This window comes from Haliotis rufescens, unplaced genomic scaffold, assembly GCF_023055435.1.
Source record: "Haliotis rufescens isolate VD_foot unplaced genomic scaffold, xgHalRufe1.0.p SCAF_85, whole genome shotgun sequence".
In the NCBI taxonomy this organism is placed as follows: Eukaryota; Metazoa; Mollusca; class Gastropoda; order Lepetellida; family Haliotidae; genus Haliotis; species Haliotis rufescens.
This window is the reverse complement of record NW_025964378.1, coordinates 1-17,189: the sequence shown is the minus strand read 5'-3', so window position 1 is coordinate 17,189 and position 17,189 is coordinate 1. Positions and strand designations below refer to the sequence as shown.

The 17,189-nt window shown below is 38.5% G+C and overlaps 2 protein-coding genes across 4 annotated transcripts in view; one reads left to right on the top strand and one right to left on the bottom strand.

Moving 5' to 3' along the window:
• Positions 1-2,846, top strand: part of LOC124146922 (nuclear pore complex protein Nup160-like) — a 40,248-nt gene extending 37,402 nt beyond the window's left edge. For 2 of the 3 annotated variants that reach the window (XM_048390170.1, XM_048390171.1), the window contains exons 35-36: positions 959-1,060; positions 2,484-2,846. In XM_048390170.1, the coding sequence (XP_048246127.1) occupies positions 959-1,060; positions 2,484-2,564 (183 nt within the window). In that variant the 3' untranslated portion in view covers positions 2,565-2,846. The remainder of the gene's footprint in view (positions 1-958; positions 1,061-2,483) is intronic. The other variant, XM_048390169.1, reaches the window with a different exon arrangement.
• Positions 2,847-4,642: 1,796 nt separating this feature from the next.
• Positions 4,643-14,575, bottom strand: LOC124146924. The gene is made up of 7 exons (XM_046517489.2): positions 14,156-14,575; positions 13,356-13,772; positions 12,716-12,862; positions 11,845-12,202; positions 9,833-10,038; positions 9,384-9,525; positions 4,643-7,162 (listed from the first exon to the last, which is right to left on the bottom strand). The coding sequence occupies exons 2-7, from the start codon at positions 13,703-13,705 to the stop codon at positions 7,133-7,135; spliced, it is 1,233 nt and encodes a 410-aa protein (XP_046373445.1). The 5' UTR covers positions 13,706-13,772; positions 14,156-14,575; the 3' UTR covers positions 4,643-7,132.
• Positions 14,576-17,189: the final 2,614 nt, after the last annotated feature.

Genomic DNA, 17,189 nt, shown 5'->3' with positions numbered 1-17,189 from the left:
AAAATTATCTGATATGTTACTTTGTGTTAAGCTCGTCTCATTAGTTTACTTATTACAACTTATAGACCTGCAGTTTGACATATCTTATGCACATTAAATTTTGTGGTGAGCACAATTTTTTTTATTTTGGAAATGGTAATGTAGGCTTGTCAGTGAGACAAGAAGATATTAGTATATTTTAGAATACCGCTTAGGGCCTATTTATAACATGTTCTTTCTGTACAGTCAGGTAATAAGCACTTGCTTAGTGTCTACGGAATGTAGAATATGGCTTAACACTGATCCTATAGGGAGACTTGCCTCAGTAGTATGTAACCAATAAACAGTTGTGTAATCAATAAACAATGGTGTACAATCAACCTGGGAAAGGGCCTCCCTACATAAATGTATTCCTTGATGAGTAAAATACTGAAATACAAGTTGGACTTGAAAAATTTAAGGATTTTTTATGAAAAAAAATAAAATTTAAATACAAATGAAACATGCAGCGAACTTTATGATGATGCGGGCGGTGCCTGAGAACCAATACTATAATTTTTTTCCGCCCAAGTAGTCTTAAATTTGTCTGGCAGACAGTCAGGTAGGTGGAGGAAAATTTCATGCAGCCCGACAAAAATGTTACCAGCCACGGACAGGCGAGCCAGCAGTTATTTCAGACACTGCCCGTGTTCATGGTGTTCACAAAGGTGGTAAACATCCAAGACCTACATCACTTAGTCCTTTCCTCCCAAGTGAAGCTGATACCCTGTGATGTAACTGAAACACCATTCAAAGTGCCGTTAAACCAAACTCACTCACGTCATCCTATAATTATTCAGGTTTTGTTCTTAGCTGTGGTATGTCTGTACATTTTGGCACTTAGCTGACCATGAAACTCGTTACTTCTGGAAATAAGGGTCAATTGATCTTCAGTGAGAAATATACTTGAATGTAGCTAATTGATTTTGTTTGACTTCAGGGTTGTCGATTGAATGCCCAGTGTGTGTGGTTGCCGTACGTCAGTATCGACCAACTCCTGGCTGCACTGCATGATCACAAGGAACAAATAACATACAAGAAGGTCAGTCTACACTCACATCTGTGTTTCCATGTGTGGCTGAGATAGGGTTTTCCCACACACAGTTGGGTGAGAAACTCACTGAGATAACTGGTGTCAAAGATATGTCAATCTCATTAAAATCAGATCTTAGTACTCGCTATCGCTAAACAAAGATCTGAGGCCATCCTATTAAGGGTCACGTCAGAACGACCTTCCATGCAACCAATCAGGCCATCTATAAGCCATTCCAGAATGTTCTTATCAGTTTTAACATTTTTAATCGAGAATATGTCAAAATATATTTTGAAAGTAGTCGCCAGTTTGAAACCAGTGTCGTAAAGCTCGAGAAAGCCGCCTTCTGATTGGCTAATGTCGATTTCTTGTCAGTCATTTCATTGGTCGGTCAAAATTAACGAAAGTGCGATTTAGGGTAAGAAGCAGATTACTGCACTTGTGTCCGTCCTTTTATCTTACAACTCGTTTCGAAACGTATCTAACTTTTCTTGTTAAATACTGTTTGAAACTACTCGTAAGATATCTGACAGACACCCGTGTAGTAATCTTCTATGTACTAAAAATAACTATAACACATCAGATTAAGCTTCTCCCGTAACATCAAATCCTGTCAAAATGTGTCCCTGACAAAAATCTTCAGTAGATGACACGTCCCTGGCTCCCTATTTGTTTCTATGGGCAATACTACATGAAGTTCATGACACCAAGACTGAAAGGCAGAACTATTCCGAAGGACCGTATTTGTTTCCCTAAAAATAACATATGAAATCAGAAGTCATTGGACATAACTTGTGGGATATTATGTATGCTCAGATTCTAGATCTCACATAACAGGTATGGAAGTGTAAATAATATGCACAAATAATTAAAATCATTTGCATGCATATGACCGTTATTTTTTCATTTTGTTCAGTCTCATTTTCAATTTTGTTTTCATGCAATAAAACGCATTGTTTAGAAAAATGTTTCAACATCTCAATCAGCAGGAATTTAGTTTGGGGATCAGTTGACAAAATTTCACAAAGGACTAAGGGAAAAAATGACATTCTATTTCTTCAAATACAATAATCATAAATTTAAACATGTTTTTGCCACATGCAATAGGTGTGTGTTGGCAAAATATAAGAGTTCTGAAGACCACACTCCCTAATAAATGTCCAGTCCCCCTTGTGCCTGTTTTTTGTTCAAAGAAATAAATGAAAAGTACCTATAAAACTGGGCAAGTAAACTATAAAGATCTGCTTGGCAGATGATAAGTACTTGTTCGGGAATTTATATGCACAAAATATTCCAGCTTGTGGTACATTTTGTGGCCAATAAACTTGAATCTGGGTCAAAATGAAAACCGGATCCTCTTCACGGCAGAAAAAGGCCTTAAACTCCCAGCATTGGCTTCTTTTTTCACTGTGTTCACTTTCTTCATTTACAGATTTATGATGACTTGAAGCTAACTGTCACAATGTATCAAGATCGTGTGGAAAGAGACAGCCGAAATCTTTCCAGAACGTGATAAATGTTTCCCCAAAGTGTAATCTGTGACTGTGTACCTATGTGTCAAGTGACTGCCTGTGTCAAGTGACTGCCTGTGTCAAGTGACTTCCTGCTCATCTAACATGAGGTAGAGCTGTTTTCATGTTATCATGTGACGAGGAACAATGCCAAGACTTCATACAGAGAATCAAGATCATGTCGTCAACATTTTAAGGTCATTGCTGAATCAAAATTTCATGATACACGCAATCGTACTACAATGTAATTATCATCTGTAAAATAAATTTCATATTTGCAAATATACACTTTGTTGGTATGTGATTTTTGTTGCCAGCAGTTTGGGGTAGACCAAGGCATAAATGTTTGTTTGTTGTTGTCGCCAGCCGTATGACAGTGACCTGTAAATAATATTCTGGACCAGATAATCCAGTGATTGATATTATTACCAACAATCCAGGGGTACGATGACATACAATCAACCAAGTTACGTAGCCTGGTCACCTGCTCCATTATGTCGTTTATGATGACAAGCAGAGGTTGCTGGAGACAATTCTAATCCAGAATCCCCCCAGTTTTTTTATGTTCCGAAAGCTAAACCTGAAATTAGGTTATAGATGTGTTGGTCGTGGGTTCAGATCCAGACATGCCTTGATCACCGAGTGTCTGCCAGCTTCAATTCAGTGCATGAACCTGTACTACTGGGCTATCCACTCACACAGGACAATTGTAAGACACGATTTCATCACAATGATTTTCAACCTGGAATCCCTAACACTTGTAAAACAACCTTGATTATCCTGTAGATCATATTTCCATTTTATTATGACCTTTCGCCTCTATAGCCTTGTTTGGAGTCCGGCTCAAATGACACAAGTCCAAATAGAGACATGGAATCAAATTGACTTTGACTTTTCAAAAAAAAACAGAACGTCTTAAGTGGATTTCCCTCCCCATCTTAGTACTCTGGAAACACTTTTCCAACTTCAAAAATGATTTAGAAGTCTTGTGATTTATCAAGGTCTTGCTTGTATGAGTCCGCGAGTTTGGATGTAGATCTTGTGAGGAAGAGAAATTCTACGCTAAGCTAGCAATGAGAGAGATGGAGCCTGTAACATCACTTTCAAAACAAAGCTATGGTGGCAAATGGGTCCAGGACGCACATCATTTTTGAGTGGCTTGCCTTTTTCAGTCTTCTCCTCTGTAGTATTATGGACTGAAACGTTTTACTGATTTCAACTTTTTCACCAGTGCATCACAATACCAAGTGCTCCCATATCAGTTGATGCCATGAAGTTATATCAGTTAAAACCCTTTTTTTGTCTAATAAAGATCAATGTGCTGGTCCTCTGGACCAATGACAAGTTCTGGTCAGTGTCAAAACAGGGTAGTAGTTAAATGGGCAACCACAGGGTTTGAACCAAACTCAAACTTTACTAGCCCCGGTAAAGATAAAATGCCCTTGTAATGTTAAACAATGGGAAATTGGGATATTTGTACTAGCCCTGGGCTAGAGAGCTCGGTATTGTTTGATAGGCATTACTTAAAAGTTGACGGATGACAAAGGAAGGGGAAGAGCAAACTTATCAAAACATTGATGAAATTCAAACATTTGTGAATAATAATCACTGGACAATTCCTGTATATTCCATAAAAATAAGTTTGAAATACATGCAAAATATGGACAGCTGTGTACATTTTTTAGTTCAATAAGGATCTTTCAGATTGTTGTAGAAGTTGTTCAGGGGAAATTTATTGGAGTAGTGCGCTTAATATGGTAAATATGGTAATAGTATTTTGTTGGGTTATTTTAATGCCAGTCAGCACTATTCCTGCAATATCACAGCATCCGGCAAATAATAATCTGGCTAGACAAACTAGGGGGTAATATCATGAGCAACATTCAACGTACCTTGGTATGATAATGATACAATCAACCAAGTCACTGAGTCCTCCCATGCAATCCAATGACACCTATTATGACGAACAATAGTTCCAACATATCTTACTATGCCTGAAAGGTGGTGACAATGTCCATAGCAAGTGTTTAAAGTCTCAACACATTATACCAGATTGGACAAGGTTTAACAAAGAAGCAAGTTCATTTGAATTGTTTTATTCTGTATCACAGCTTTCTCAAATAATAATCATCAATTCAACTTCAACAATCAGTTATCTTCCTTTATATCAACATGACGTTCAACATTACAATTACCATGCAACACAACAAGTTAATCTCTGCCAGTGAGGATCCAGATAGATCTAAAAAAGGTTAAAACTGGCAAAAAAGTAACTGTACCATTCTCACATGGTTAAATAAGTGTGTATGTATCAACAATACTCTAGTCATAATTGTCAGTACATAGTCCATACAACAGTCAACGTAATGCTACTACCTTAATATAAATTTTACTGTATGCTAGTGTTAAGATAACTTTAAGTTTCACACCTTAATATCAAGGCATCCAGGCAAGGGAGTTAACCAACTATAAAAGTATAGTTTCCACCCTAGCCAAACTAGGCTGGAATTATGGAGTTCCAGTTTGGCTGGACTAACGAGTCTATGCATAGGCCAATCAAAGTCGTGTACTGAAATTGACATTTCGTTCATAAACATGGTGAATGTCATGCAGATTTCGTTCAATTGAAAGATTTTCAAGGCATGTGTACCATCAACTGAACATTGACAGATGTTTTCTAAACCTTCACAAGTTCTTAATCAAGGTGCTCAAGTGATTTGATGTACTTAGCGAGGCAGGGCCCACTTTATTTCAATAAATATCTTGAGTATCAATCAGATTGTCTTGACTGGGCACCACCATCTTGTTCGAAGCAAAAGCAAGTGATAAAGAGAGGTGGAATCTGATTGGTCAATAGGATGGACATAGAAGGGACATAACTCATAATGCCACTGGTGGCGCAACGATCGAGACACAAAGTTCCATCCTTGTTTGGCAAGGGTAAGAAACTGGACTCCATTGCCTCGGGAAGATGATGATATCTAGTACTCAATAACTTTATGAATAAGTTATTATTAATGATCTCTGTGTATACTTTGTCAGCTTAAGATTACATTTACCTACCTTCCTCTGTTACAAATGGAGCCTCACAGAAATTGTCAAGGTTAGCCGACTGATGTATGACAATGTGGCTGTTAAGGTATTCTATGCATTGAAATGAGTTGTTATTCTGTGTGCTGTTATGGATGAGGTGTGCATCTCTAATATTTGTATCTTGGGACCTTGGCGCTTAATTTCAAACACTGAAAACTGTTTATTGTTAACAACTCTAAATGTAAGTATGACATCAATATCAACCTCACATCAGAAAAAGATAACATGCAATGCATCCTCTGTGCAGGCCCACTATTGTAACTAAATCTTCTTTGATTCACATCATACATAAATACATAGCACCATCAACTAAACAAATTCAACAGAAACAAATTAATAGATAAACATAACTTCAATATACTGTAACACACCTATCAGCTAAGAACACTGGTCAAAGACTCATAGTTACAACAGTAGCAATAAAATCAACACCCAAGCTTATCAGCCATAACTATGGACACAAACTTGTTCCTACGTAATGTTTTTGTTGCAATAGAAGTTTCTCAGATCGTTGGTGAGAAGTATAAAAGTTCCTTTTGGACAAATATTGTTGTTTGTCACCATTTTCAGTAGAGTTCAGTCTCAACATATCCATGACTATTAATATTATACAACATGCAAATGAGTTCAATCAACCAATGATATTAATACTAGACTAGGCTTCAGAGTAATGGCTGCAGTTGCAGACTGTAGGTAGTCACAAAGTACATTGTGTTGCCAAGAAATAAAATAAATACTAGTTTCCAGTACACAAACCGAACCACCACTTCCCTTGCCAGTCTGAATGGTTTAAGCACATCTGTAACTAGGAAGCTCATTATAAATAAACAACTTTTGTCCCCGTATGAACCCAATGTTTGTGAACAGCATGTTATCTGAAACACTATTTTATCTATCAAAATAACCATAGCAAATACTTTTTAGAAATAATCCCATTGACTCAATGAAAAGGTAAAATCTAGTTTTCAAAAAAGGCTTGTGATGTTCATAATTGCACTAGCCCTTTGAACACTTTCTAAGCTCATAATATCTGATGCTAATTAGGACCAAACAAGACCATATCAAACTGTTCTTTCAACACAAGGACTAAGTAGTGCCCTGTAAGTTTCATTTCTGCACAGCTTATAGGTTAATGATTACACACAAATAAAACAGAAATGAAATATGTGGATGAAGAAATATTTTCAGAATTATATTTTGTCCAATGCAAAAACACATATATTTTGCTTTCCGTCAATTCGTGCATAAAAGTATGTATCTTTCTTGCCTCAAGTAGCAGAGATCCAATTGCATATGTCTATGATAAAAGTAATAAGAAATGGTTTGCCTTAAAGACAAATTGAGCATATTTTCTTATAATCTTCTAAACTTAATTCTCCACGTCATATCCTATTGAATATGCTGGATTATGCATGTATTTCTTTCAATTGTTCCTTTATGTTTCTTTCCACCCATCAATTGACTGTCCTGGCCACCTTCAGTATGGACTGTACTTGATCAGGAAATCCTAGATAAAGAAATCAATGACTTAGCATCTGTACATCTAAGACAAAACAATGTACTGGTCATGATAGCCAGCATGGACTCTTTTTACAAAAATCCAGGCAGCAACATGAGCAAATCAAATGTTCTTTCTGAAGAAACTCATTTAACTGTTGAGTACTAAATCTGAATAGCCACTAATAAACTACTACATGGAGGAAGTATGTTTCGAGTTTATCCAACAGGGCCACTCACTGACCAGAACCTCTTTGTTTTCTTTGCATTTCATAAACATCTTTATTACTTGCCGATGAAGAGATCACCCGTTTAATTAAACATACAGCTGTATTCCACATTGTGTAATACCAAAAAGCGTGCATATGTACTCTGGGAACACATTTCACGAACAAATATTGAAAGCTCTCAACATCCCTTGGCTTATTCAACGACATTGCGCATGGAGATGATAGATCACTGAGAGGAGTTTATGCACACTTGATGACCCCAGCAACCTTGTTGCTAGGCTGAAGTCTCATGGCATTGTTTTGCCTATGGATCTTGCTACAAAATTCCACAAATTACATCATTGGGTATTGTGATGTGATTGTCAACTTTGAGGTGCAAGGCCCCGTTTCACAAGGCGATTGTAGCACAACGACATTCTTTAGTCTAAGTTAAAGTATGTGAGTTGCGATAACCTTAGCGCTACGATAATTTTGTGGAACGGACACCTGAATTCTAAAGATGGACGGTTGTATGGTATTAACTTCATACGTTTCAACTTTTGACGTGTTTGAAGTATTATTCTTTAAAACTCAATTGGATTATGCCATGGATCATGTAAGTGTCAGCCTATTCACACTCAACAGTATAATTCTAAAAACGTCCTAAATGGTAAGTAATAAATACAATACTAAACTCGCTCCCGTGTAAATCCAATTTTCTGAAACTTGAATAGTTCTGGTATCTGACGAGCGAAAGCAAACTTTTCACTCTTTTCATAAAATTGGTATTACACGGGAACGAGTTTAGTATTCTACATTAGTGCAACAATTCCTAACATTTCATGCCAGATTTCAACTGATCGCATGTACACATATAAGTCAGCTGTTATTTTCTTGAGCTACTCATATGACTTAGATATTTCTACACCTTAGAAAAGAATTTTCAATATCTTACATTATTGTTTTAAATCAATGCCACCTAATAAGATTGCATAGTCCATGTCACTGATGCTCTTTTTCCATCGTAGAAGGAAGCGTATCAGGAATACCACTATACAGTCAAGTCTCGTTAATCCAACACTCGTTAATCCGACAATCGACTTTATCCAACACTAATGATTGGAACCGATTTAATCAGTGCTATTTACACCCGTTAATCCGACAGTCTCGCACTCAGACTCCAACACACCTAATTTGCAACGAATTACCGAAATCACTCATTAATCAGTCTTGTTAATCCGACACAGTAATCAGCTTACTCTGTGGTCATCTGCCCCAGAGTACACAGCCCCCGAGTACACAGCCTAATGAAATGACCAACAGGAAGTCAACGTTAGCAACTTAGAAAGCAGCTTTCTTAAGCTTTGCGGTACCTGTTCCAAAGTTGCGACTTCCATTCCAGACTATGCTTTTAAAAGTATTTGAATAAGTAATACAGTCCGTAACAGATGTTTTGTGTTAAACTTTAGAGGTTGCATAATTAGAAAACATATCCCGCCAACAATGTAACATGACAATATGAATATTTATTATATATTTTTAATTATATATTTGAATCGTTATCTATCTATCCGACATAATCATATGCAACCATCATTGTCAGAATAACGGGACTTGACTGTACTATGAAATGAATAATATTTTATTCTGTTGATTTCTGTTACTAAGTTTGTGTGCAGGCATCAGCTGTAACATCTTTAATCAAATTCTATGTGTTGTGCTCATGACTTAACACAAAGTCACATAGTCAGTGGATACTTCCTTGCAAAACATCTTGGTGACTACAAGCTTTTCAATTAACTTTTGGATTTTGTTTCCAAACCTCATGATCATACCCCGTAGAAAATAACATGCTTCAGTGATTTGACCAGTCAAGAATTAAATATGAACCTGAAGCCTGATTCACATGATTACAATGCTTGTTCATAAAGTGTTGCTTTGGCTACAAAAGAATACCTTAGGAACCACAAAACAACCTTAACGATACGACCGCTTTGTGGAACTAGGCCCTGGTCATTTTACCTTGTCGTGGGAAGTGCCTACAAAGTTCTTGAGGAAGTAGATGTATCTGGCAGCAAACTCAAACACAGTTGCTTTGTCCGTTTTCTCTGACATTCCTGGCACCAGTTGTCGCATTAAGTCACATGCTTCTTTGATTCTAGCCCTGTCAATATAAATATTTTCATTTACAGATGACAGTAGTTGCAAAATGTACACCAGTCAGCAGCTTCTACACTGTACAGTGACACAAACTAATTGGAACAGTGAATGGGAAGGCGTATGCATGTTGAAACTAAAGATCTTGTGTGGTCTTTGCAAATAAATTATATAGGTCCTCAAAATGTACATGCCTCATGACCTGTATATTTTTGTGTTTTTCTTAACACATAAATATACGTGGTTATCAATGGTGGACCTATTTAATAGCATGTGTCCTGAAATGTGGACGACTGTTAAATTTGAAAATGTACCTCCTCTTCCTTTCCTTCATGTTGTGTGACTCTCGCTCCTCATCCATGGCTTGTGGGGAGTTCAATAAAGGGAAGCTGGAGGAGTCCTGAACATTAGGATCCACAGGGGAGTCATCCTGACAACTGTATGTTGAGACTGGTGCAGCTTCTGTTGGGCTAGTGTTCTCTTCACCACTGCTATTCAATACCAAGCTCTGAGAACAAATCTGTAAAATACAAGTAATTTACGCTTGAACTTTTCAGGACAATAAAACCTAATGTACATGTATATATTATCAGCCCTCAAGGTAAGTTGCCTGGTACAGTCAGCAAGTTATATCTAGTAGTAGTGGCACAAGTATTGATCACAGTCGCACCCTTAGCTAAAAATATCAATTCTTACCTTAAATGTTTGCTTTGACAACTGTTACACCAAACACTAATTAGTAGTGAAAATAAGCAGTGAAAACGTAAATATTTCCATCCATTGTGCCATTGTCAGTGTGCCAGGTAGCTGGCTGTCTAGTCAATGAAAAAGATGGCTTAGGGACCACAGATAAAAGAACATGGCCTTCAGTTCAGTCATGTGGTACTGCAAATGTGGCAATCTATGAGAGTTGTCAGAATGCTGCATCCTACTCTTTAGTCATACAACTAGCCTTCTCAAGTCTTAACCACAGCCATTTACTTGAAGTCTTTTCAGTGCTCAACTGGTGGTATGTGTTGCAACAATCATTATTTGACCTTTTAACTCTTTATTGACATGCCAATAATTGTCCACAAGTCCTTAAAATGATAACATATAGCAAAACCCTTAAAATTGGCAATTTTCTACTAGTCCTTATGATACCTTACGTTTTGGGCACTTTGGCAAGGACTACAGGACTGGTGCCAGTTTCTAACACTGCATGCTGTTAATCTCACATTCCAGTGCAGTGATGTAGCATTACACTACTGCCACAAGCTAATTTGTATATCATGTGATCAGACTTGTTTCTGTTTGTAAACAAACACGCTCTGAAATCAGAGCAGACTAGTAGATGGAAAACCTTTCAGGTTGCTTGTTCAGCATACAGTAATTATAAAATATGCCACTGCAACTCTGAAAGTGAGCACAAAAACTATATCTTTGCAAATTAAATTAACAGAATGACTAGCTCTCCATTGGGCTTCAATGTCTGCAAGTGGAGCCATACAACCCTTGTCAATGAAGGATAAATATGCAGTTTTAGGATATTTTCTTAAAGAGAGTTAACCATTTCATAACATAATTTTATGTCTATCAAAATGTGTAGGCTTTTAAAACATCTTGATGGCCTGTGAAAGTGGTACTCGGTAGAACGCAAAGAACTCTGGGTACGAAAGCCTGTTTAACTCAGAAGGACAAAATCATTTTTCCATCTCTTCTGACCCAACAAATTGTATCGGACTTCCTGAATTTGGATTCGTAGTACCATGGCAGTTTATGATACAGGTTTTGATTTTGCAATAAAAAATAAATGAATAGGAAATATTTTTATTAAATGAATGTCTTCAATGTTAAATAATGGTTTACTTATTTGACATCAAACATCAATCTGTAACTTTATTAGATTTAGAGGGTTCCTAGGTTCAAATAGTTAATAGCAGTCATCAACCCACTGAGTCTGACCATCTAAGCCATTTACTCGCCTTTTTCAACCAGCATTGGTGACTGGGGACCAATTTCTAACCCGGAATCCCTACCTGGATAGTGATAACATATAATGACACCCCCTAAAAAGCAAGAGTTTCTACTAAACCTTGGAATACCTCAACATACAACACTGCCCCGGACGAGCAGGCTGGTGCCAAATTGCATCCCTGTGGGTTAACTTCACACAAGGATTGTCAGTGTTTGAAATCAACATTCAAGTCAAAAGTCCTTGTCATGACCCTTATCTTAAAGGCAAAAGCATTAGGGGGTGCCCCGATTCACATACTAGTAAATCTCACAGACAACCCTTAATTTTGAACAATGCTTATTAATGCTATTTTTTAGTTATCAGTCTGACCTGTGATACTGGGGTGAAGCTGGACGACATGTTAGGTTTGTTCATCAGCAGAGGTGTGATCGCTTGGACATTGGCTTGGGGAGACTCAGCGGTCATGGAATTTGGCTCTGTGATGTACAGGATCTGACCACTTCGTGGATGAGGGGTGTACACATAGTTGGTGTTGCTATTGGACTTGTTACAGGCTTCATGGTTGACAGGTGTGGTAGTCATGCTCTGATGGTCTGATACTACAGTTAGCCCTGTTGTCTTTGGTATAGATAGCACACTGACTGTCTGTAGTTGATTCTGGCCATGTAGATGCTGTTTCCTGGACACAGGGGTCGACACTATGTTATCTCCTGGCAGGATTTCATACCTGTAGAGAAACCAATTCATATACAATAATTACATATTCAAGAAGAAAAGCAGCTTGATTAATGAGGTCTTTGGCACAAACAAAATATCCTTGCCTCTAAATCAGCAAATCGCAAGTACCCTATTAAACATAGAGCCACCGAGCTGTAGCTCACCTGCAGGGTTTGAAATTAAGGGGTGTCCTTGAATCCTTGATGTTTGTTCATATAAATATTTTAATCTAGGGACCCCTAAATCTTTAACTTTTATGACAAAGAAATTAAGAGGTACTCTTGACTTCCATGCTTTATTTCAAACACTGACCTGGACACGTAGTCATTACTTGTCAACAGATTAGAATGTGGACAAAGACAGCCACTCAACAGTCAGCATTTATATTCTTATTTTTTCTGCCTAAACACTTAGAACTAACACTTAAATGAAATTTGAACAAAATGCTTAACTTGGAACACAGATTTTGAAGACTGAATAATAAATATGATGTAAAAATATGTTCTATTGAAGGGGGCCTCACCATCCCGTGTCTCCCATAGTCGACATCATTTGCAGCTGTGTTGGATTAATCTGATGTGTGCTGTCCCGGCTATCTGTGCTGGGAGACACAACAGTGTACGTTGGAGACTCATGTTCAAGTTCCAAGCCTGTTGTCACTGTATTAATTCTGGAAGAAACAAACTTCATGAAAGCATTTGTTTATAAACCTGTTAACAAGCCAGTCCGTATTATAAATTATGCGGTTTTGTGCATAATTGTGCACTGTTTCATGCCACACTTAGCAATATGCCAGCTAAATAATCAAATCTGGTACAGGCAAACGATTGATTGACAATATGATCAAGATCTCAGGCCGTCTGAGTACGACACACAATAAACCAAGTCACAAGACCGTGACCATCTGAGGGCTCTGAGTATCCTTAATAATTCACAGAACAGGGGTAGAGACATACAAACAATAAGATAAATCCAGCCAGTCAACAATAAATTTGGTTCAATATTTCATATTATAAACATCATCACATATTATCTATGTCAAAAGTAAAATGATTTCTCAGTGTTGCCTTATGTACTGGCAACTTGTTTTAACAGTGTCATTGCAAATGTAACAGTGTCATTGACCCTTCTATATGTTTACAATTCAAACCCTGAATACATACCCATTTATTATCTCTATTTTCATCTTTTTAATGGGTGTGCTCTGCTCACTTAATGCTCTCCTTATATCACAATCTGACGTTCCTTCAACATTTGGTTCACAGGGCAGAGTTTGAATGTTTTCCAGCAATTTTTCATGAAAATTAAGATTCGCTTGATGCTCTGAATCTGATGTAAATTCCGGAAAGTCATGCAATGCCCTGTCATCTGTTTTTGTTGGCGAGGTTGCTCCCAGTTCAAGGTCAATGATGTTTCGTTGTATTTGTCTTGGTGACACGTGTTTCCTGTTCCTGTCTGATGATAACTGCTCACCACTTACATGATTGAAAAGTTCAGAGGAAAATTCAGTCATTTTCAGGTTGTATTTGGATAGTGCCAGCGATATCCGATGCTTTGTCAACTTCCAAGTCTGGTCAGGGCTACAATTATATAAAAAAAAAGTAAAAGAGTCTTCTCAATCACAAAAATAATGAATAAATAGATCAGGTATTAAATACATTGGAAGCCAAGACATTATGGTTTTCGAAAGTGCGTTTTGCAACGTTAGTGAATCATGCAATCAGTTCTATCTGAAAGAAAAAAATGTCCCTAAAACTATCTAAATTATAAATATCTTCCCTAAAACTTTCATGAATCATAAATATATTCAATCAGCAACAGATTATTTGAGTTCATCAATTTCATTCATTAGCTGGCGATTATCTTCCTCGGTGATCTTCGCCATTACTTGGCCTCGGCAAGTCTTGCACGACCAATATTCCTTATGAATTAAGTCTCTTGCCATACAAAATAGAATACACACCAAAGTGAAGGATGTGTATATTGCTAGTTGCACCCGAAAGAAGTCTCCACTATTTTCCGTGGCGGGACTTGCTGTTACGTTGCGTGCTCCTCACGACTTCCGAACGCGCCTAGTTCGTCTGCTGGCTGGCACTATGACGTCATTGTCACATGATCCGGCGAGCACTTGTCACATGACAGATTGAAGTGTGTTAAATATCTTTTACACTTCTTATTTGACCAGTTAGTTTCAGCGTTTTTAATTTGGAATCATTAAACGGTGTTATGTAGTATGTACACACAAGTGTGCGCCTTTTGTGATTATTTTTTTCATTTATTTATGTATTTATTTAATGTATTAAAGCTGGGAGGGGTAGTTCGGGTACTCGGGTACTCGGGTCGGGTGGGTACTGAGTAGGCCCCGGGTACCCACAGGACTACCGAGGTTAGTCACGTGATATATTGTTTAAAGAGAGAAAAATCACTACTATAACTCCTTGCATGGTTACCTAAAAATCTCTAATTCCTTCGGACTGTTATGTTTTGAGCTTCAGTGAGTGAGTGAGTTTGATTTTACGCCGCTTTTAGCAATATTCCAGCAATATCACGGCGGAGGACACCAGAAATGGGCTTCACACATTGTACCCATGTCGGGAATCGAACCCGGGTCTTCGGCGTGACGAGCGAACGCTTTAACCACTAGGCTATATCCGACCGCCCTTTGAGCTTTAGTCAACTTCAGTGTAAGCATGACCAGATCGTTTTATAGATGTATCGAAATATTTTTTGCCAGGGTTACAGTAAAACAATTCCCAATCGGACATTTTGTACCCAACTCTCGAGACCTCTCGGGTAGGGTCGGGTAATTGGGGGTCGTGTATCCGGGTAGTAAATTTGGACTCGTATGTTTTTATTTTTGTTTATTGTTTAACGCCGCACTCAACAGTATTTCAGCATGCATACATACATACATACATACATACATACATACATACATACATAAATACATACATATCACTGGGTTTCTGACGTGCTCAGGGAACGCAACTCTGCACAGCGAATTTCGACGCCTGAACGGCTGGGCCACCCGTGCCCCCAGATGAGTTATGGTTGTTTTACGCCGCTTTTAGCAATATTCCAGCAGTATCGCTGCGGGGGACACCAGAAATGGGATCCACATATTGGACCCATGTGGGGAATCGAACCCGGGTCTTCAGCGTGTCGAGCGAACGCTTTACCTACTAAGCTACCCCACCGGCCCTGGTTGTGTTAAGAGACGAGTAACGGGATCGTGTGGTCCATCTTATAGTCAGTTAACTCCCTTGCCTCGGCCAGGCTTCGTGACTTCGTATCCCAATTGCGTGGATCGATGCTCATAATGTCAATCACTGGATTGTCTGGTCCAGACTCGATTATTTACGGACTGCCGTCACATAGCTGGAATATTGCTGAGTGCGGCGTTAAACAACAAACCCAGATGATTAACTTGAAGTGTACATATAGATAGGTGAAGCGGGTATCAAGCAATATGGCGCAAATGAGTTACAGCTGATTAGTTAATAAGCTGTGGGGAAATGACAAACACGGGCGGATACAGCTTTTTGAAAGGGGGGGGGGGGGGGGGGTGCACAATTAAGATCTATTTATTGTCTTTGGTGGTAATTTATACAGAATTTTCGAAATAAAAAAGGGGGGTGCGCACCCCCCCCCCCCCCCCCCCCCCTCCCCCCCCCCCCCCCCCTCTCTGTATCCGCCCATGCGTCATGTGAGGTCAATAACCATGGAGAGTTGCGCCACTTGGTTGTGCCAGGATCCGCTAATCGTTGGTTGGAATCCCACAATTGCCCCGATTTGGATGCCTGGTTTGTTAGCGCCATACCTTCCTCGTGGGTTTTTAAACTGCGTCACTTTAAATTGGGCTTTCGTTCCACATAACGTTGACACGCCATGGCTACAAAGTATTTCCTGTATATCTATGGCTCCGTCACTGGTCACATGTAGGCCACGACAAGCCCAAGAGCTGAAACTCGAGTTTAAGATGTGGCAGGTTATTGTTTTGCCATGGAAACTTATGCAATTGCATCATCGACACTTCAAAGTGCCCCGAAACTACACTCAAAAGACAAAGATAGTGAACACCGTTTTATTCATGAACAAAATAAATAAAACAAAGGAAAACTGTTCCCGTCGTGTACGAGACATATAAACATAAACAGAAGCTCCTCATATGTATAATGATGCTTGTCTGAAAATGTTTTACACACAGAACGAGGAACTTGTAGTCTGTGAAGAAATGGCACGATTTAATACACACCAGCTATCTGTGCCTTCTCTCTCTCACCCCCCCCCCCCCTAATAAAACTAGGAATCGATCAAAATACTGTAACGACAGTTTAAATGATCACGTATGGATAATAATATACCATTTATATTGCGCGTATTTCCACACACCACATGGGCATGCTCAAAGCGTTATTATTACCCCAGTAAATGGATCAGTGTGCACTCAACAATTCTCAGCTCCCTGGGGAGTATACAACCCAAGCTGCCTGTCAGGCCCTACAAGGTTCACAACCAGCCATATCATCCTACGGGTACCCATTCACTGCTGGGTGAACAGACGAAAACGAAATTATATGCAATGGAAAATACATTGTTTACAATAGGCTGGGTTTTTAAAAAAAAAATATAAAAATATATTTAGGCTCAAAGTTTGTCTTTTTTTTTTAAATATCTGGTTTTGCAGCTGTAACTGAAAACATATCCGTCACAGATAGTAGTTGAGGGCGATGCTGACGTCACAGATAATAGCTGAGGATGATGATGATGGCCATAGCGATGGTGACGAAGACGGTCGTCCCGACTGCCATCGCCCAGTAGGAGTACTTTTTAGCCTCGAGCGATGCATAGTGCGCAAGTTCAATGTCCCCTCGGTCGTAGTGTAGTTTAGCCTGTTGTAATGATGAAATATATTAGATTAGAATGTAACTTTCACTCTCAAGAACTGATCTATTCTTATATATATACCTTCTCTCTCTCCAAGGAACACCATATCA